Source organism: Protopterus annectens, chromosome 10.part0, assembly GCF_019279795.1.
Source record: "Protopterus annectens isolate FY-2018-M chromosome 10.part0, PAN1.0, whole genome shotgun sequence".
In the NCBI taxonomy this organism is placed as follows: domain Eukaryota; kingdom Metazoa; phylum Chordata; order Ceratodontiformes; family Protopteridae; genus Protopterus; species Protopterus annectens.
The window spans coordinates 204,753,455-204,776,733 of record NC_056744.1 but is presented as its reverse complement, the minus strand read 5'-3'; the positions used below and the strand labels follow the sequence as shown (position 1 = coordinate 204,776,733).

The window sequence follows — 23,279 nt, the reverse complement described above, 5'->3', positions numbered from 1 at the left end:
ACAGTAGAGAATGACACACAGCTATGGACTTGGAAGAGTGTGTATTTTAGATAGCTGTGAAACCAGCAAATATTGCTTCCTCCAATGCGGAGTCTTTTGAATTTGTTGAGAAGAGTATGGCTGAGTCTTTTGAATTTGTTGAGAAGAGTATGGCTAACTGTTTCAAAAGCCCTTGTCATGTTTACAAAGACCTGCAGTAACAAATCCCTCAGTCAGGCTGCAATAAATATTAGTGCCCATTACCAAGACAGTAATTCGACTGGAGTGCCTTGTGTGTGGAGTCTGCATGTCCTCCCTGCGGTCGAGTAGCATTCGAAAGACGTGCGAATGGGCATGCCTTGTTGGCACCTCGGCACCGTAAAAATTCTACTGCCAATCATTAGCGGACCGGAAAAGCCGAAAAAAAAAAAAAAAAAAAAAAGTGCTCATTACCAAGGCACTAAAGGTACTGAAAGTATTGTGAAAACCATACTGTGCATCACGTTAACAGGCCATAGCTGTTGATGTGCTTAAGTAGCTGCTTACATAAATGTTTTTCAAAAAATTTGATAATGGGTAATAGGGTAGAACTAGGCCTTTAAGTCTTCATCCCATTAAGAGAAGTGAGTTTAGGTACAAGGACTACAACTGCATGACTGAATGCTTGTGGGATAGTGACAGAGGTGAGACAGGTAAAAGAATGGGCAAGGAGGTTAGCATTTTTTTTCACATGCAAGCCTTTAGAAATTAAGATGAAGTTTGCTGGACTTCGAATTTGAGAAGTAGAGTCTTGGTCTGTTTTAGTGAAATTAACAGTGAAAAATTGCTAAACAATAAGCTAGTGGGTATAGATTAGTGGATGAAGGTTCTTTCCCTTCACTGGTGAGGAGGCAAATTGTTGGAAAGGTTTAAGTTACGTCAGTTATAGTGGACTGAAAAAAAGTGAACATGTTACGTCAGTTATAGTGGACTGAAAAAAGTGAACATAATCATTAACAGGTGGCGTCATTTATGTTATTGGTTCACTTTCGGTAAATGAAGATTTATTTAAATGCCCCTGTTGCACATTGTAAACAGACAGGATCTAGACAACTTTGCTTCCCATTTCTGTGTAAAGTACAGGGTGCTCTGTAGTGTTTGTGGCAATTCTTGTTTCTTTCCTTAAGCTGAGGTAAGTCTGGTGAAGCTTAATACTGCCGGAGTTCCTTTTTCATTGCTTCTAGGCTGAAAACCTGGCTTTAATTGTGTTTTAATGCCCATTGAAAGCCACAGGTAACTTTCTGTAACAGGATACACTGTATCCTGAATTCTGGTCAGTTTTTCTAAAGGTGGGTTCAGAAATGGCATTTAGAGGAGTCCAATTTATAGCACTGAGTAGGGTGTTGAGTAGGGAAAAGACCATCCTTAAATTATCTGAAAAGTTTTTTTTAAATGCTATGAATGACCAAAATGGATTTAAGTGGCGAGTAGTGACTCAGAGTACTAGGGAGTATCTCAATGTGAAGGTACCTCTTTCGTATGCCAGCTATTATAAAGTAAAGAGTGGACCTACAACCATTTCCTCTACAGGTTCGACTAAGAGCCTGAATTATTTAGGTCAGGCTACATTGCTGCAAAATTTTGTTCAGAGGCAGACAGCCTTTTCCAATAGCACTGATGTTGAAATTACCAAGAATAACCGTGTTATGTACATCTTTATGGATCATTATGTTGTAGAGTTTTACGTAAAATAGAGACAGAGGAAGGCGAGGGGATGTAAACTGTGGCAATCCACATAGAGTATGCCAACCTAATGAAATGCGAGAGAGTACCCAACTCTTGTAAGTGAATCAGTATAATCCTCAGTTGTAATTGAAGCACTGTCACCAGTTCTAGGACTTGTTCTGTCATTGCATATACAATAGTCATTTTGTAAAAAAGAGGGTAAGCAGTAATCATCTTTCAACCATTTCTGATATAGCAAGAACATGGGGATTTCCTGTTAACAGCCATGCTACAAGACTGTTCCATTTTATTACTATGACTGCCTTTATTAAGGCAAGAAATTTTAAGGTATCTATTTCCGATATGATAGGTGATTGGGTTCTGTAACCGAGGCGGTTCTGGGTTTGACTGAATACATCCTGAATATACACGTTTGAGTAGGATATTCTGGAGTTTTGGGAGGTGATCTTTAATTTTTGGGATGGGGATTGGTTAAATACTGGAGGAGTATGGACTATAGTAGATTTTTTTTTCCTAGTAAGATAAGCAAATTTATTGCAGGTATCAATCAGTAGATAGTGCATCTTTTCATTTGCCGGTAGTGAGCCAGAGTAAGGTTGGAGGGTTCCTGACATGGATGAGAAAGAGGAAAAGTATATGTAATGTTTACTTTGAAGGCTGAAGTGGCCGGCAAAGTAGTAAGACAGAATGCTTAAAACTTGGCATTATGAGCCTGCAAGATAGTTGGGGTTATAGAGGGGATGGAGAAATGTGCCAGAGGTGTAGTACATGATACATCAGGGTGAGAGAGGTGGTAAAATGGAGACAGAGAGAGGGTAACAGTCTATGGCAGTAAGCAGTGTAATGACATCTTTCACCATGGTAGTAAGAGTGGGCAAAAGAAATACCCCTGCATAATTTTTTTCCAATGCTGTAAATCCAGTGTAGTCGACACAATTAAAACGCAGAAATTCCAGATAGAAGACTGCCACTCGTTCGTCTAGAATACAAATAATGAGAAGGCTTTGGGTTTCGTTTAGATGCTTTAATATACAGAAACGCATCAGGATGGATAGCAGAATCTTTAAATACGAACTAACTAGTTAACAAACGGAGCTTACATACATACATACATACATACATACATACATGTTCACATCTCAACAGCTAACTACAAAATGGCAGTCTGACTTGCACGTGCTCAGTATTTATACACTTGTGAAAGCCCTTTGACAGCTTCTTAAAGGTATATACACACTCAATGATCTACTTCCTCCCTCAAAGAATTGTCCTAAGGCATGCATTATGCTAGACATTAGAAACAAAATAAAAATGTTCATGTCCAAGCTGCTTCATATCTATTGCAAGGTTTAGAGACTTCGACCATATCTCGTAATATAATGGTTGAAACTAAATTTAGCAACAAGGATAGTCTGCAGTGCAAAGCGTTTATCTGGAACATCTGGATTCATCACAGGAACAGGAATCTCCTCTAGAACTTCTTGAATTGGTACAACGGATAACTCACCGTGAGATAAAGTCTCTCTCTCACAGGCTATCTGCTGTGGTATAGGCTCGGACACCAGTAGTAAATGCCTCCAATTCCACCTAGAGAGTCCTCCTCCTGTTTCTACAGTGTACGATCTCGGCTCTGGACTGATATTCTTCACGACATCAATCCAATCATAACCTTTGTACGTTTGCATCCTTACCACGTCTTTTCGTAACAGATTGAGCGGTCTGCTGGTCTTATCCAAGTAGGACTTCTGGGATAGAAGTTTCTTCAACAGATTGTTTTGCACTGATCTGTTGTTCTTGATACATGTAACCAAATTGGTAATGTGGTTCTGGTTCGGCTCGACAGAAGTCTCCGAGCGGTGAACCAAGAGGTTTGTCACAAGGAACATTTCTGAGATTCAGGAAATCACCAGCGTTGTCTCCCTTTGACTTCTCAAGTAACTACTTTGCACTACGCGTTCTGCTAAACCATTTGACTGCAGGTATTCTGGACTACTAGTGACATGCGTAAAGTCCCATTCTTCAGCAAATCTTTTGAACTGTTGGTTTGTAAACTGCGTGCCATTGTCTTAAATAACTTTGTACAGAGACCCATGTGCAGCAAAATGGTGTTTCATCTTAGTATTGATAGTACTAGATGCTAGGTTGGAAAGTAGTCAATCTCAAACCAACTGGAGTAAGAGAGTCTACTAACATCAAATAATGACCATTCCACTTGAAGGCTCATTAGTCTGTGGCTACTGTAGTTCCGGAATCTGGTTGTTGAAGTGGTTCTGTTGATGTGGCTTTGTACTATTAGACACAGAACAAGATAAAAATGCTCTCTCAATATCTTGTGGCATAGAAGGTCAAAATACCTCTCTCGCCCTTCTTTTGGTCGATTCAGTTCCTGGATAACCACAAAGTTAAATAGTAATGCACTCTTGTTGCAAAGACTTTGAAACAATTACTTTTGGACCTTTCATAACGATACCTTTGTCAGCCAAAATCTCATCTCTGTATGGAAAATAAGGTTGTTGAGGTAAACGAGATTGATTTGACGGCCATCCTTGACTGGTAAAGTGGTTGAGCTTTTGAAAAAACTGGATCTGTAGCTGTGTGCTCTCTCAACTCAACAAGACATGTGGAAGAAAAATTACGCACCTCCAGGACTTCAAAATCATCAATCGCATGAGAACTTTGACTGTCATTCTGTTCTGTGGTATGTCTGGGCAATCTGGACAATGCATCAGCAAGATAAAGAAATTTGCCTTTCTTGTAGACAAACCTGAAACTGTACTTTTGTAATCTCTGCATCATATGTTGCAGTCAGTCTGGAGCTGAATGCATTTGCTTTCTCAGGATTGTGACTAACGGCTGATCCGTTTCAATCTGGATAGGTCTACCATAAACAGGAACTTCGAACATGCAAACACAATTGCCAAAAGCTCTTTCTTGATATGGGCGTACTGCTGTTCAGTTTGGGTTCTCGATGCACAAGCAACAGGTTTACTGCATCAACACCAAATTTCAAAGCATCACAGAAAGTGTAATTGGTTTGTGAACATCATAGTATCAGAGCATTGGATGGCTAGCAATTCTCGTTTTCAGGACATCATATGCTCTTTGGTGTTGCTTTAACCAAGACCACGATACATTTTTACATGTCACCTCTCTGAGTGGTGCTGAAAATTGGCTCAAGTCTGAAATAAACTTGCCTAGGTAGCTGGCCATGCCAAGAAAATGTTGCAGGGCTTGAACATTGTCTGGAGCTGGCATCTTGAGAATGGCTGTTTACTTAGAAGGGTCTGGTCATATGCCTGTACTTGTAAATAACTGACCAACATAAGAAACTTCTTGTAGTCCGGACTTCTTTTTTTTTTTTAAAAAACACAAAAAAATCTGCACCATTGCACGCTGAAAGACTTCTCTTGCAGAATTTATCCCAAATGGGATTCTCATAATCTGTACCTGCCAAAGAAAGTACTGAAAGTAGTGAGCAATGAGCATTTTCTGTTGAGCTGAATTTACCAAAATGAACTCTTTACATCTAAGACAGAAAAAAAATAGCGGCATTTGGCAACAAAGCTGCAACTTCTTCGACTGTGCGCAATGGGTGACTAGATCTTTTTAGTGCTTTGTTCAAATCTTGTGGATCAATACATATTCTGATGTCATCTGAGCATTTCTTATGAGCTACCACCATGGAAGATACCCATTCAGTTGGAGTTTCAGCTGGACAAATTACACCGAGTTCCAGCTGGACAAATTACACCTTGTTGCATCATTTTATCTAACACTGTTTTGACTCTGCCCTGCATGGCTACTGGAACTTTTCGTGCTGGTCTGATAACTGGTCTAACTTCATGGGAGTACACAACTGGAAGTTTGCCTAGTTTGTCTTGGAAAAGATCTGCATAGGTAGAAAAAATGCGCTGGGCAAAATTAGAGTAGTGGTCTTCCAAGCTAGCGTGTTGAACTTCCTCATTAAATGAAAGTAGTCCCATTTTCAGTGAGTCGCTGAGCCCTAAAAATGACTGGACATGCCTCGATCACATAATATAATTTAAGTTGTAGCTCCTTCCAGCAGAATAACATGAAAGCATAACTGAGCCTTTGGTTTGAATTTCTTCACCTCCGTAAGCAACAGGTTACCCACACCTTGCCAAATCAAGCCTTTCACCTTTACACACTCTAGCAAATGTTTCTGCAGGCATAACATTTGCACTTGGAGCTCTGTGGGTTTGCCATTTATCAAAACAGTACAAAATACTTCGATTTTTGCCCATAAATCTACTGCACTGACCACTTCATGAAGCAATGACACACCATCAACATAAAGAGTGGAGCAGTCACCATCTAACCGATCATTTCTTAATGTGTTCCCTTTTGATGAGAGTGTCCACATTCTTTTGATTTACAAAATCTTTTGAAAGGATTCCATAATTACATTTGTGGCACTGCTGGCCAAAAGTTAACATTTATCCCTTTTAAATTAATGGAGTACCACCACAACTGCGACAGTTGACAATGAAACTAGGTTGGGGCCTATGCTTTGGAGTTTGCTCACTCACTCTTATGCTTCTCCGAGACTGTGCTGCTTCTGGAATGTACTAGAAAGTTCTAGGGAGACTTGCAGAAGTCCTTGGTAAACACCATAGCTGCCCTGTTTCTTTCAACCATGTGCTGCATACTATCAACATGAACTTTATCACTGTGCCTTCTAGAGCTGCTCTCATTTGTAAGCATACTTGTGTGCTTTTCTGTAAGCTCTAATATCTGACAAATGGCCTTATTCAAAGCTAAATCACTGTCACAAAGCAAAATCTTTATACCACACACAAGTCTGTCCTTTATCAATTTATCCTTTAAATCACCAAATCTTCATGTTTTAGCTTTATTTCTCAGGTCAGTTATATATGCTGCAAAGGTTTCACCTAGCTTTTGATCCCTTGTGTAAAACAAGTGCTTTTCCATTGTAACATTTGTTTGGAGGTTACACATTTCTCTAAATTTACGTTTTAAGCACTCAGTGTCCTCCCTTGACTCAGCTTGTAGAGCAATATGATGGTTCTCTCACTCTCCAGCTTAAATAAATTGTGCCTACACAAGTGAGCGTTCCCTTTCAGTGGCTTCTGACCCAGCTAAACTAAAGTAGAATAAATGCCTTTGTACGTTCATCTTTATCAAAAAATGCAGCCTGCATGAACATGGCGTGCTCTTGCTCAAACACTCTACAGTTCTCAGCAATATTACTATCAAACACAAGTGCACTGGGTTTTCAAAATCAGTCTGCAATGCTCAAAGTATAAACAAACACACTGAAAATATGGCCCTTGTAATTACGTAAGAACAAACAGTTCTGTAAGCTTGTAACATTCAAATGCACAATAAACTCTTCAAAATGCTTCGCTTTGTGAAATATGCTCTGTAATGGCTGTACTCTGCGAAATATCTTTACTGTAACACTGCACAAGCAAGTGAACACTTTATGCACTTCTGAAAACTTGAACATCTTTGATTGTATAATACAGACCCATTAAGCAAACAGCCTATTTAGCGAATGCTCATTAACAGAACACTAAAGAGTGAAAACAAATAGCTAACTTTCCTTTCAGCAAACATTTCACTGGGTTAAAAACCAGTCGGCCAACCCAGCGAACCACAGAAAAACATCACCACACAAAACCCATCGTATTGGGGGGGGCTATGCCCCCCACCCCCCAACTAAATATACCAACTCGGAGATTGCACTACAGTGGGGAAGAAGGCAAATCCCCAATGTTGGCTGACTGACTTTTTCTTAAGGAAAGGTTTCACTGAAACGAACGTTCCCTATTTAGTGCTTTCGCTCAGTGTTAAGACTAATGAGCCTTCGCTAAATATGACGTTCGACTACATGATAGACCCCACTTAATACGAAAAATACATATGCTTTGTGAAAATGTGGTCGTTTATTTTATTCATTTTAATGCAATTCGGACTTTATTTCAAACATTTTCCATAGTAATTTGAATATTTTTATCAATATCGGAAATATCTGTTTATGCGAATATCATTTAGAACATTTTGTATGCCCCTTTTCATATTTTATGAATAAAAAATAATGCTGAGCAAGATTTAATACCAGAAATATGTTTTTGACCTGTTTACCAGAAATTTGTTTTTGACATGTTTTCCGAAGTTTACACACAATGGGAATGATTCACTGCTGTATATTGGTTGTGCTTCTCGATCTTGCTTCTGGCTCACATTCTGGCCCATGTCCTTTTAGCTATGCTGCTTCTGACACCATGTCACTCATTCGTCTCGAATGCAAATAAGGCGGCGGCTTGGGGTTTCATTTAGATGCTTTAATATACAGACACATCAGGATGGATAGCAGCATCTTTAAATATGAACTAGTTAACAGAGCTTACGTACATACATACATACATGTTCACATCTCAGCTAACTACAAAATGGCAGTCTGACTTGCAAGTGCTCAGTATTTATACACTTGTGCAAGCCCTTGGATAGCTTTCTAAAAGGTATATACACACACACTATCTACAAAGATAAAAGAATACTTCAACTACCAAGACAGCATCAGGAAACATACTTAAACAGCCTATCTGGCACCTATGCTACGAGTTAAAATGAACAGATGAGAGGAGAATCACAGCCAATCACAGCCCGTCACCTACCCTAGGAGTTACATTGTTTGGCATCTACTTCTCGGAAGTCAAAGCTAATGTCAAAGGCCTTTGGAGCACAGAGGACTGTAAATTGGGAGCTATCAGATTATACCAATAAGTTGCAAGACAGTCTAAGACAGACAAATGACTGGTGCCAAAGCCATGGTTTAAAATTGAATGCCAAGAAGTGCATTATAATTCCCTTTGGAAACTGTCCACCCAAGTTAATTACTCCATTGATACAACACTCCTAAGCATCAATCAAGTAGTTAGGGATCTAGGAACATACACAGACAGTAATCTGACCTTCAACCATCATGTAGTGAAGACAGTAAGAAAGTCTTTCTATATTGCCCAACTTATATGAAGGATAAAGCATCCAGGTCAAAGGAAGTTATAGTATCACTCTACATGGCCTTTATCAGGCCTCTCACTGAATACAATACCCCCCTTTGGCATGTACCTAATTAGACACTGAAAGGCTCTGTCTTTGTATTTGGTCTTCTACAGGCTGTTAAGGGGGGATCTTTGCCTTACTTGCAATGCTTCCTCAGACCCCAGCCCTGATGGATCTTTTAAACATCCTTAAAACGAACAGCACTAGAAATAGATCCAAGGATCTGAACTTCACTAGTGACAAACAGAATATGCTGGAGGAACAAAAATGTGACTCAAAGGATCCCCGTGATATGGAATAGGCTCCACATCCATATGAAGCAGAGTTCATAGCTGACCCTGTTCAAACAGAGCCTTGCCCACTGGATGGGAAATCGCAAATTTACCAGAGTCTGGCTCCAATGTTTCTGATGGACAAAGGCTGTAAGTAAAATGTACACCAAATAACTTTGCTACCTCCTTACCAGCATACTCACCCCTCCTAACAGATTCTCAAGGTACTTGGGGACAAATTGGTCTTGGGTGCACGGCTCGACTTAAAGGCCCTAGTGATTGTTAATCTAGTAACAATCTATGCACCTACAAAAATGACCAGATGACAGAAGGACCACAGCCTGCCACTCAAGGCAGTTTTAAAATGAGCATATGACTGAAGAACCACAGTCTATCTGCCATCTAGGTTGTGTGCATAGGTTAAACTGCACAGTCTAACTGCTGTTTGTACCGATGGAGTCGAAGCACAAGCATTAAAGGACCTAATAAGAAAAAATGGAAATCAGTCAGTCTGCCACCTAGACTGTGGAATTAAAACTACAGAAGGTAGAGTGGTTAAAGCAAAGAAAAACTCTGAGGAAAGAAAGAATATCAGGCAAAAGTATTAGACGTACAGCATATATACAACCTAGGCTTTTTGCACTGGAGTTTATATGAAGACAGTAGTAGAGGAACTCGCTCAACCCTTCTACTGCCTAGACTCTTGTAGTAGCAATAATTCCACTATTACCAATAAAAGAAAAAAAGGATCAGACTTGCTGACAGTGACTAAGAAAAAAGTTGTAGTAAGAGGATGACATGGATAAAATTCATCAGTAAGAAAAGATATTAATTTTTTCTGTCAAGGAAGAAGTGTCTTGTACTAAGGGTTTTATGTCCAACAATGACAATATAACAGTTCCCCATCAGCCAAGAAGAAAAATGTGAATACATTAATAACATCCAGTAACAGTGAACTGCAAAGAAAGAGCAAGTAATATAAATTAAAGGTCCATAAATGTCAACTAAAAATGTAAAAAATACTACAGAGCTGTGCCACATGCAAGGAATACTGTTGTTGTTGGTGTCTTTCAGCTTTTCCCGGTTAGAGTTCGCCGCAGCAGAACTCCGGTCCACTAATGATTGGCAGTAGATTTTCACGAACGTCGAGGTGCCAGCTCAACGTTCAACCTTCAACGAAGGAATGCCCATTTACGCACGTCTTTCGAATGCCCACCCAACCGCGGGGAGGTCATGCAGACTCCACACATAAGGCATCCCCGCACTCCAGCCGACAATCAAACGTGAGAACCTCTTGCTGTGAGGCAACAACGCTACCACTGCACCACTGCCACAAGGAATACTGTAACAATAACAAAAAAATAAATAAAAAAGAGAAAAACTAATATACCTTGTTCCAGATAAACTGTGGAGCAGAATGGGAAAAGATGGGTTTCATTTTAAAGAATACTCAAGAGGACATTCTAAATATGCTCTACAAGGCTTTTCAAAAGGATGAAAAAAAAGCTTTACACGGCTTTCAAAAGGACGCAAAATGCTTACTCAAACAACTAAAGGATTCCATCTATTATCATTTTTTCTGCCTCAAAATGAAATGCAAACTCAAAATTCCTGATTAAGGAAACTAACAAGACACACCAACTGCAAATATTAATAAGTGCCAAATATTATCAGTGCCATCAGAATCTCTCTCCTTTTTTTCATTGTTGTACATGGGGTTAGGGTGTCACATTAACAGTGACCATTAAATTGAGACAATTTCTTTATGCTTTGTGGCTAGCAATACAAAGTCAATATTTTTGAAACTGGGGATATTTTCCATACTTGATGAAATATGAAAGTCAGTAATACAAAAGTCAGGAATTCTGAAGTTTTGTGTGGAAAGATTAATTCAAAACCATGTCCAGTCTGCACAGCCTACAATGCAGCCGATATGTGGAAAGATGTACCTACACGATGAAAAAAATCTGTGAAGAAGCTGAACCATCAACTGATCCAAAAGGTTAGTAAAATGCGCAGACAAAGCGCACATTGTATTTTTATTCCAAAGGGTTAAGAGAGTTGATCCTGATATAAAGGCTGAAAGATGCATTTGCATATACATGGTTTGAATGTGAGCAGAATCCCCAGGATTACTCCTGCAGGAATAGTGTTACTCCTGCATGGAGTGAACCATGTCAGTTTTCCCTTAGGGACCACCTGACGACAGGATAACCCAAGTGTGAGGACTGCAGCAGGGTAACACGATGAACATCCTACTATTCTAACAACTTTCTAAGTTTGCAAGAATATTTAAAAATTGTCCTTATGTGTCCTCTTACAATTTCCCTTACTGTGACTGACAAGGAGCACAGATACATGCAAATAAAGTGGGTTTATTTTTTTTCTATTCTAAGGTATGCGTAAGTGTAGCTAAGCGGGTGTGCACATTACAGCCCTCTATTTAGCATTGTTTAAACATCCCATAGGAGAGAATTAAAAATATACAGCTAAAATCCTAATGCCGAAATAGTGTAGTGGTTACAGTCCTGGCTTTGCATGCAGGCGTTCATGGTTCAAATACCAAGACAGGCACTTTATTTTTACATGGGAAAGCAGTGTTAAATTATTTTTACTTTAAATTATGTAGTAATTGATATTTGTCAAACAGGGTAATGTAGCTGGTCTAAAAAGGAAGTGTGAGTGCATATATGTGAAATCGCCCAAGTGTCCATACAGTACAGTCACACACTACCATAATGTAACGAGGAGGCACATCATGTAAAGTAAATCATATACACTTACTAATATGCCATTAATGATTAATTAGGTCATTATTCTGATATTTTCCAAAAATGAAAAGTGTGCAATGGTTAGCAGTACTCAGCTATGCTTAGCTGGTTTAAGCATTGCTTAGACGTAAATGCTTAGCAGCAGTCAGCTCAGCTAAGCAGATTTGTTCACCGTTAAGCAGTGCTCAGCAATTACCCCTTTAAGCACTGCTCAAATTGGCTTAGCAGAATTGCACACCGCTTAGCTGAGATCAGCATTTTCAAAATGGTCCGATTACTGCAAAGGGTGGGAATATAGCCTTATTTAAATGGTGCAGGCATGAATACAGCCAGAATCTGTTGTAGTTTGCTCTGAGTAGGAACTATGTCAGGTGTTGGTGAGGGTTCACACTTTCGGGGGCAGCGCCGGGGCATTTTGGAGTCCAAAGTCATGGCTGGGCTCCTTGTAGCAAACCATGATAACAGACTGCTGCAGGGCCAGTACCAGGGCCCACAGTATAAAGAGGAAGCCTGGGACTGTCTGGCACGCAATCTCACCAGTGCCACTGGCATACCCCAAACTGGTGAACAGGTACGGCATCACTAGGCCGACCTAAAGCGTAGGAAGGGGGCACTCTTGGCCCAATGGATCCAAGATGCTCGGGACAACCATGCTCCAACAGTTTGTAAGTATCCCAGATATAGCTGTACCAAATTCTAGACTGTGTATCTGATAGACAGGTATGCATAATGTTTGTTTTCTCCCCCTAGAGCTGCAGCGGAGAGGGCTAGCAATGCAGAGGCCCATGCAGACAGACTAAAAAGGCTGCTCCGGCAGGCTGGTGAGTACAGACCTACTTTGCAGTATATAGTGAAATAAATAAAGAGTAAATTGTTTACTGTGTTCTGTGGCTAACGATTGAAGAAAAGTTTACCAGACTAATTGTGATCTACAGCACATGCAGTAGTAGTAGTAGAGCACTGTGTCATGTAACTACAATAAAAACCAAAACCACCAACTGTTGTGTTTATTCTGGTATGTTGTTGAAGAAACAGAATATGTACAAGTTCTGCACAGAAAATATGGCTTTGACAGCATGGATTAACAGAGATTGTTCTGAGAACCAGCTAGTACGCAAAACAGCAGACTGTGGAGCTGTAAATCAAGATATACATGAAATAGGACATATATGTTATGCACCAAGATCCGAACCCTGAATACTAATGTCAAATGTATTATACTGTGTCCCTTGCTACAGTGGTTTGTGTTAACCTTTGCTTTCCAGTTCGTATAATTTCAAAGGATTACTACTCAGTTGACATGCATAAATCTCAGGATTACAAGGTCAGATTGTCTAACCCACACAGTAGTAGGCAGAAAACAGTCAAACAAAAGACTGCAGATCCCCCAGAAGCTCAGTTGAAGAGAAGCTGACTTGTACTTCATTTTAGTACACCCAGACACTGTTCGAATCCAGGGAGTGGTACTGAAATAAGTGCATATATACACTCAAGAAATCTTGAATATTTGTAGAAACAATCACAGTGGTAACAAATATTTTCTCCACACATCTTACAGGTAATGAAATGTTTTTAGCAGCTGTTTGAAGGGTACAACAATACATTGTGTAGAACTGTCCCATTGTCCAACCAACGCCATGCCTGCAAATGATAGCAAGATAGGTACATACACCATGCCCTACTCCCGATGTCCCTCAAGTGTCACGCTGCCATGGCTAGTGGTCACTGCTGCCAATCACCTTGGACACACACAGGTGAACTATGCTAGTAGCAGACTCACATAACATCATTGCAGATACCCCTTCTTTGTAAAGTATGTAATCCTGACATATACAAGCCCCCTCCAGTAAAGTAGCCACAGTTCACCCTGTCTGCCCCATACCATTACAGGCTGACAATCTAACAGGTATGTATGTGCCACAGAAGCCATGGGCCATACGAAGATGTAAAGTGAGGGCAGACCTGTAGAGTATTGAGCAGTATCGTTGTCAAAAACAGGAGCCAATACAGTTGTTAATGGACTTTTCTCTCTCCCCCCACCAGTTACCTGCATCAATAATTATTATCCATATACTATGGGTATGTTGTTCTTAAAACTTACTGTTGGGACATGTGTTCTATCATTGTTCATTATTTCACTGGTTGCATATTAACATACCTTGTTCAAATACCATTATTGGTGGCCTGTTGCAGTCAATGTAACTTGCATGCTGTTAAAATGCTTACTTTTTTTTCCATTTATGCATATGTTCTGTTTGCTATGCAACTGTTTCATATCTGTTGGTTTGGATTAATTGGAACACCCATGCATACTGTTATAACTAATTTTGAACTGTGTTGTTTATGACTAACCAATATATCTGAGAAAATCACAACACCATAGCAATCCGCCTGTCCTGTCCCATCTGGCCATTGCACCAGGCCCCAGCACGTCTGGGACCCAACCTGGAACATCCTCCTCCGCTAGTCCTGCGCCACCTTTGGGTTGAACCGCCTCAGGGGGCGGGGCCCATCCCCCATGGGCACAGAGAGGAGCCCGTTACCCACAGAATGTTCCTGGGTATGCTGCACAGCGCCATCCGCTCCAACTTGGGTGGCCAACTGCACCAAATGGAAGGCCGCCTGGCGCACCTGTTGTCCAGCACAGCCACCTTCGAGGCCGTGAAGGTGCAGGGGTGACTTCCCATGGGTGGGGACCTCAGTGTATCCATTTGAGGGCTCATGGGCTTCCGATTCCCAGCCACCCTCCCCATCCAAGGTATTTATCCCCTCAAGTGTCATATACCACCCCTGTCAGCTGTCGTGCGTCTTGTCTGTCTGCAAATGCTACCTATCCTACCCAACCTACCTCCCCAAACATACCTACAACCCCCCCCCCCAAAAAGGGCATCTGTACCACAAAAAGAAAAAAACTGCCCCACCCATGTGCAGTGAAATTAATCAATCTAGCCACAAATTATTCTACAAATGTCTGTCACCAACACCCGTCCCTGTGGGGTGTGAGGCTGTAAATTCCAAATTCTACACATTATTCACATCTATTGCTGCAAAAGAAATTTAGTGCTATGGTCCTTTCCTGCACCTGTCCTGCACATTCCTAGTTGCTTTTAATATTTTACCCCGCCCCGTTTCTCCATTTCACTACTTTCCAATCCCCCTTCTTTCTTTTCTTTAATTAAAATTAAAAATAATGCGGGTGTAAGTGGGAGTAAGCACACAAAGGCGGGTGATGTGATATTATAACCCCCACCTCAGTACTACTTCACAATGTAGTTCGCCTTCATGCTGGCACATGCAACTGGTTACGAATGGTATGCCACTGTCCACAGCAAGACACCACTCTATGTCATTCACGGTATCCATGTGTATAACTCACTCTCTGTGTCTCTCTGTGTCTCTCTATCACTGCCTCTCTCTTCCCCACGTCTGTGTGTGTGTGTATGCTTCATGTATTATCTGTTGCGCATAGGTCTGTGATTCACATGCAACAGATGTAGATATATCAAATATGGGCCACCTACGGCTAGCTGAGGGTAATCCTGTCTGATGGGTGTGTGTAAGGACAGTTAAGGTGTACACAGCTGTCTATATGCAAAGACATACATGCACAATACAATTATATAGTTTGATGTGGGTTCCAACATGGCTTGTGATTCTCTAGGTGTAGGAGTATGCCCAGTATGACCTTCTATAGTAATAGTGGGACTCCATTCCAGAGATAGTTGTACTCCGGTCGGGGCTTTTATGTTCTACAGCCATACTTTCAAAAGTAAACAGGACTTTCCTAGAGGTATTGGGTTTGCTTTAGCAGACATTTTCTGACATATCTGAAGTCAGACACTACTGTGTCATTATCTAGTGACAGACATCCTCAGATAATCACAGCGCTTTACCAGAGGAATGCAAGATGTATGATGCACAGACCAATATTATGAGCCTGACTATATACATTCCTGCCCAAAAAGGTCAGTTGGATGTGGCTACAGCTGCCTGACTGATGAAGCTGTGTAAACAGTCCAGCAACGTGATATACTGGCTGGGGATCTCCTGCTTGTGTGGTATTCTTCTTACCAGCAAAGTCATATCCTGGTGTGGCCATTGTCTAGAAGTTTCATCCAGTCTACATAAACTTGCGATTTTATGGCAAATTAGTTGCATATAATTGAAGACGGAAGTTACAAATAAGGAGAGACATTAGTGTTTCAGACTTCATAACCTTCAGAAAATTCCTGCCAATATAAAATCTTATATTCTACCAATTTTCGCACTATGTAAGGGGAATATTTACAAGTGCCTATCACTGTGCCTTTGTCCCACTTTTATTTATGACCTTGTCCAGATGTCTTGCTGTCAGAGGTTTGGAAGTATAGGTGTGGTACAGAGTACATTCTACTGTGCAGAAATGTCCATTACATGTGTAGTATATTCCCCATAGCACTGTGACTTTCAGGTATGTCAGTGGCAGAGCAGTACAGAGTAATGTGGTGAACCACTGACAGACAGTTGTGTATAGGTTGATAGGTTGCTATGACATTAATAGGGTACTGGCCCTGAAGCCCTTAGAACTCATGCAGACTAGAGTGTAGCCCATGTTACAACATGTCAGCACACAGAGCCCCTGTCCAGCAGGGACAGAGGTGGGATCACAGGAGTGTACTTTTGTGTTCCCCATGCACTTATACAGGAAGCACATCACTAGGGATATTGAGGCACTTGGCTTGCTATTGACAGGGAGTGTATGCCACAGATGGGGGAGTGTGTGGTACACGTATCTATCACACCAACAAGCCATACTGACATCACAGCCCAGGTTGATGCTGCGCCTACAGATTGGAGTGGACCTTGACTTCCAAATGTGCAACAGTTCCATCAAGGCGGGTCCGGATTGCTTTCTATGACAGAAAGGGGTCAACTCAGCAGAGTCTGTATGGAATGAGGTAGAGGGGCAGTGCTGCTACTCTGTGTAAGGTAGGTGATTGGGGTAAGGCCTTAGTGTTCGCACGGCCTTGGTGTGTGGAGTCTACATTGTCTGTGGTGTGTAGGTTTGTGGAGTTGTGATTTTTGCCTCTGAGGTGTCCATGGTTTGGGGTTTGTTTTGTTGCGGACCTCCACTTACATGGGTGTGTGTTCTGTATTTGCAGGTGATGTTTACTGACTCCTTACACTGCATGGCACCTACGTTACTGCAATCTGTTTTAATGTGCACATCCTCCATATGTCCGGCCAGTGGTTCCCCTTCCCTTTGTGCGAGTCTCTTTGTCCTTCTGTAGTCCATTCACAGGCTTTGGATACAGTGGCTGCTATGTATTTGTAATTCTGATGTGGGCAGGGTACATGCCATTGCATCACACACAAGGTTGTGAACTTCACACCTCTGAGTGTACCTATTTAGCAGATTGCCCATCACTGCTGCACTCCATTTGCTGTGGTCCTTAGACGGTTTGTGTTGCTATATGTTGTTATTATGAGGCTACATGTGGGCCTAGCTGTCGTACCGTCACAGAGTGACATCTGGAAAGGCCCAAATATGACAGTCAAAGGCCCACATAGAGGGGCAGGGTGTTAATAATGTTCCGCCAAACAGACAGCTGAGAGACCGGTTTGGTAACTGCTTGTTTGCTCTTATGGGTATGATGTCCGCTTCCCCACTGTCTGCAAATGCTGTTTTGACATGACCCTTTCTCTTTTTGCAAATAGGTGGCAGGCAAATGCAATGTTAGGACAAGCAGAACAGATATACAAGGCATACCTGTGCTCCTTCTGTGACAACTTGTGTCATTCCAGGGGTACGGCTGTTGGACAGTGATATGTTGACAGTATTGACACAGAAAGGTGGCAGCCTTTTATAAAAACTGGCAGTACACTGAACTTCAGGTACCTGCTATCCTACTAGGCACCATACCTCTCAACTTTTGAGAGCCAGACATCTGGACAAAGCCATAAGTAATTGGGGGACAGAGGCCTAAATATAGGGACTAATTTTAAGTACTGGCCTTACAAACCTAGAAGGTGATTTAATAACAGGTTTTGCATTAGCATGCATCTTTCTATAACGTATGAAGTCAGACACTACAATCTGTCATTATTTTCTGACCTTAGTCTTGCGTGATTTGCCAATAAATTGGAAGACAACCACTATTTCAAGATATACAGACCACAATTATGACGCAAACCTCTGGGCATTCTGCAATGAGTCTGTACAGTTGAGACGTATGGTAGGCACTGTATAGGCTACTCCAAGCTGTGTACTGTCCATATGTGTGGCCCCCTGTCCATGTCCTGTACAGCTCTCCTGCATTAACCGATATGGACATCTGGACAGTGTGTACAACTCCTACCACAGGTGTAGCAGACATGCAGAATACTTGACATTGCAGTTCTTGGAACTTGGCCCTGTCAAAGACAGTACTTACCTAGGCCACTACGATACAACAGCCGGGAGTAAGTGCTGATCACATCCTGACAGTATTAACCACACATATACATAGCTCACTGACCCCTGCATATTGTGGATATGCAACAAGTTAATGTTGATTGAGACTGCCCTGGCAATGTGTCCTATGCTGCTATTTCCCTACAAACATATGTGTTATTGCATTTCTATGAAAATATGGGTGTGTGTGTGTGTGTGTGTGTGTGTGTGGGGGCACACCTGTCAACTTTACACATTTGCACAGACTGCGAGGATATTTGCTTTACATTTTGGTTCTATTTAGCATAGTATTGTGCCCTGTCTTGGAAACTAGTGGCATATCACTTAAGACCACAAGTAAGATCGTAATGGCATATACTTGAGCAGACTGCTTACCCTTCAAAGCCTTTACTGCAACTGCATGACCTGCTGTGCTATTACTGTGTTAGTCTATAGGGGAGTATTTCATCATTGTCACCATTTGTGGGCCTTTGCCAGACATTTCTTTATGGTTTTCTACAGCTGACTTGCTGGGTGAGGCAGACGGATGAGTATGGGACCCCCACACTGACTGCCATGCCTGTGACCTATGACCATCCCATTTAGTTGGCTCCACACATATACTCAGTGGGATTTGTCACCTTGGGTATTACTGCATAGCATGGGGAAGCCAGTATTGGGCAAACATTTCCTTGTGTACCACACAACTGTCAAGTTGTCTGTTGCTATCCCAGTAGGCCACCCCATTCCCATGCATGCATGCAGCAATACCACAGATATGCTTCCAAAACATACTTCTCCATTCATTTATTGTTAAAAAGACTGACTTACCTTGTGCCAGCAGCAGTTGTGAGGACGGTGCTCGAGGGTTGCCTATGACGGATGCATGCAGTACACCTGTCTATACATGGTAAGGTACAGGTATAGTGTGGCATCCATTTTACTGTGTGTGCAAGTCGGAGAGAGGTGTCAGTCCCTGGGTCCCTACAGTGTCAGTGTGTGTGTGTGTGTGTGCGCTATGCATTGCCTCTTTGCCAAGGCCAGGGCATACTGGGCATGACTCAGTCTTCTTGCAGGAGCTGGCTCAGGGGGTTCCTCCTCCAAGTCCGTCTTTGCCTGTGGGGACCTTGGCAATAGTGGGGGGGTTGTGTGGCCCTTCCCCGTGCTGTTCCTACTGCAGCTGGTTCCGCAGGATCATACTGTGTAACATGGCACATATTATGAACATGTGTGCACATGTGGCTGGAGAGTAGTGCAGGACCCCACCAGATATGTCAAGGCAACGGAACTGTGACTTGTGTACACGCTTTACAATGATCCTGGTTCGTGCGTGTGGCTCATTATGGTGTATCTGTGCATTTCTGATGGGTGTCATCATCCACAGCTCCAGTGCATAGCCAGCATCCCCCACCAGATGGTCATACAGGAGGAGCTCCCCTTGGCAAATCCCTGATACAGCTGTGAGGAATGAGAGATGGAGTTGTGATAGCTTCCAGGGCAGCACACACATTTAATGATGATGTCCCAGGCATTGCACATGACCTGGCTGTTGGAGTGAAAGCCCTTGTGGTTTACGTAGACCCTATACTGTTCACCAGGTGGTGCTTTGATGTGGATGTGCATGCAGTCTATAGCACCTAGTAACTCCGGGTAGTCTACTACAAGGTGGAAAAGGTGCACATTGCAGGTCCTCTCCCCACGGATGCTGGGGAAGTAAATGTCCTCAAAGGATTGTGGTAGCATGGCATCCAGGAACTGGTGGAGTACCCTGGATGCAGATGCCTGTGAGACCTCCATGATGTCCCCAGTAGGTCTTTGGAAAGTACCTGTAGCTAGTATTCTTAAGGCTACACATACCTTGATATCCACTGGGATGGGTTCCCCTCTGTTAGTTCTGGGTCTGAGGTGAAGCCTGCACAGCTCAATGAGTTGCTGAAGTATGTTCCTGTCCACCCATTAGCGCTCTAGTATCTCCAGATCATATATAGCCCCTGGTAGGTTACCCTGGGTCTAAACACTCTTCTCCTCCTCAGTCTGGGGCAGTTGTCAGCGTTATCCTCCTCACCGTCCTCAGCCTCTAGCACATACTGACGTATCAGAGACAGCAGCCCCTAACATCTTGTCGGTTAAAATTCCCCGAGTGTGTACACCAATGGTGCAGAGTTTCTGGTAAAAAAACAGACTGAAAGGTGTTTGTATAGTTTTATACTGTTGTGTTGTAGAAGCTGCCTGTATGATTGGCTGACTATGATACATTCCACCTGCCAGCTACATTATTGGTACTTGACTGCTTTTATTCTGCCATTTCCCATTTTTTCCCCTTCCCATTTCCGGCCCTTTTAAGCCCCGTGGCATTCCCTGCAAACCCGCTGCCCAAATGTAAACAGTTCTGCTATTTCCGGACTTTTTTAATTTTTTTTTTTTTAAGAGACTGTGCGCTGCACCCAAACCCGTTTAGCTAAAGGAAACACTTTTAAGCAGAAAACGGCCCTCCCCTGGACATGAATGTGCTCCCTATTTCATGGAATAAGTAAATACAGCCACAGACAGACACCCTTGCTTAGCCAAGCTCAAATGGAAGCTGTGGAGCTCCAATGTGCTTACACCAAGCATGACAAACCCCCTTTTCATGTCAGCTGCTTCTCCTGCTTACACCACTGCCTTATAGCTCCTACACGGTTAGGTGCATCCAGACAAGAGTCTCCCATTTTGGTATTCAGTAAAATGCTCATTTGCATATCCCACTGACTTAGTCCCTTGTTACACCACTACACCAGAGCCTTTCTCCTTAGCAACCAGTGTTACCCGTTACTGTTTTGATTCTGAATGCTATACACTATAATGGCAAAATGCAGATTTCACTTAGAATTGTCTTTTCACATTTTTTATTTTCTGCACAAATCTCGTTTGCATGCCTCTACACTTAAACTGCCGAAATCGGCCAAAAAATAAACTTTGATTTTTATAATTTTGCAACTCTTTTCCATGCCAATGGCCATATTTTTGGCAACTGGCATGCCTATCCATAATAATACATGCTTTACTTTGAGCCGTCGTGCCCCCGTTTTGATTTTTGCAGAAATGTACATGGTCATTAACCGAACATATTTTTGCAACGGACAGTGTTCTGGCACGGATGCCTGCCTGTTTACTGAACCGCTAATTCACCTCATTTGCATGTTTTTCACCAGCAAATGAGGTAATTAGCATTACTCAATGGCGTTTGTGCCAGAACAGTGGTAGCAGGCTTGTGCATGCTCCCCAGCCTTGTTTACTGAATCGCTCAGCGGCCATATTATGTGCAGACACTGCTGCACTATTCTGGCACGGAGAAAATCGCTTTATTGAATCCTAGGGAATGCTTCTGATAAAAACAGCCCAAACATGCTTTGTGAAAAATGAATATTTTTTAAAAGCATGAATTTACTTAATGCACACTGACATACAACAAACATAAATTAAGCAGATTTAAAAACTAGAAAAACAAAGAGGAAATAGTATATGGGATGTATAATTTGACTCCTAGCTACAGAGGGTGGCAAATCATCCTGTACACATTTCTTGTGGAAGCAGCATGACCGACCATCTCACACAGGCTGAAAATCCATCTACAGTATCTGCTCTTCAGAAAACCAACAGTTGTTACATAAAGGTGGAGCTGCAGCTAGCAGATGAAACAGCTTCCTCAAAGAACTATCTAAATGTCCTGCGTCAGTAATACATATGCATAAATTGCAACAGCTGTTATTCCATGCACTACAAATGACTATATTTCCAGCAAAGGTAAAAAGACAATAGAAGGAAACTTGAAACAAGAGCCATAAATCTAACAAGTTATTTGGTTATTCAGGTCACTTACCTCCATATTGCAGCTCCATTCCACTGAATGCATTCAGAACAACTTATAACTTACTCTGAGGCTATGCGACCCTGGGTCGGACATATTAAGTAAAAGGAATGAACAGTGCAAAATCTCCTGCACAGGGAATATGTAATGCTTGCCCACCATGTAAACCCAATAAGCAATTTCAAGCTCATTCATCAAAATCAAAAGCAACTCAATAAAAACAGTTCAACATTTGTGTAAGATTACTCAGACAGTTGCACACAAATATTTCACTGTTTAAACTCTAACTGGCAAATTAAAAAAAATGTATAATTGCAAAAGTGTTACATCACCTTTATATTGCAGGCAATTGCTTTTTCATCTTCTCCTTTGTGCATCAGTTTCATTCCACGCAAGGCATTCATTGCAGACAAAAAGCCAACATACTCTGAAAACTGCACATAAGCTTCAAAGTTCAGGTGTCCTCCAAAACTAAATGTATGGAAGTTTCTTCCAGTCATTTCTTCCCTGTATGGGTCTAACATAGGAATGTCAACATTACGGATCTTTCCAAAAGTCTCAAATACCTTCATCAGTATCAATTCGCTTGGCTTTTCTGACTCAGAATCCTTTGCAGCAAACCACTTGCATGGCAAACCTTCCAAATGAATGGTATCTGGTCTCTCACCCGGCATAGTCTCACTCATCCCTCTGGCATCTCGGAAGAAGGAATCCCAGTCATGCCTTGTGGGGAAATCAATTTTAAATTCAGCTACTCTTACTTTCAGTATATCAGTAAAACCACTAAGTTTTATTGTACGTCCGTCAAGCTTCCTAAGAAAGACCTTAACAAGTTTCTTTTTTTCAACCTCACCTTCAAAACGAATGAACTCCATGGTGCTTTTGGAGATTCGAAGAGAAGAAAACTGCTCTGGCTGCACCATGGCTTTGAGTCTCTCCATTACTTCCCAGTTGGAAATGGACTTTCCAGGCTGCTTTAGCTGCGGAAGGGCAACACTAATAGTTAGTTTTGAGATCGGTTTCAAGTACAAACCTTGATCAGGGTATAGTTCTACTGCCTCTGATGAGTCATAGACAACAGTGGCTGCCATAGCAGGAGAAAGGGTGGGTCCTAAGGGAACAAGCAAACACACATAAGTACCCACAGCTCAAAGACCATGATCAAACATGAGCAATAGTTGTTAAAATAATGCAAACACATGTTTTAAAGAAAAATGTGTTCA

At 41.8% G+C, this 23,279-nt stretch overlaps 1 protein-coding gene across 1 annotated transcript in view; it reads right to left on the bottom strand.

Moving 5' to 3' along the window:
* Nucleotides 1-23,279, bottom strand: part of LOC122813030 (A-kinase anchor protein 17A-like) — a 190,813-nt gene that overhangs the window by 156,009 nt on the left and 11,525 nt on the right. The window contains exon 2 of the mRNA XM_044085140.1: nucleotides 22,389-23,167. Coding sequence (XP_043941075.1) covers nucleotides 22,389-23,167 — 779 coding nt within the window. The remainder of the gene's footprint in view (nucleotides 1-22,388; nucleotides 23,168-23,279) is intronic.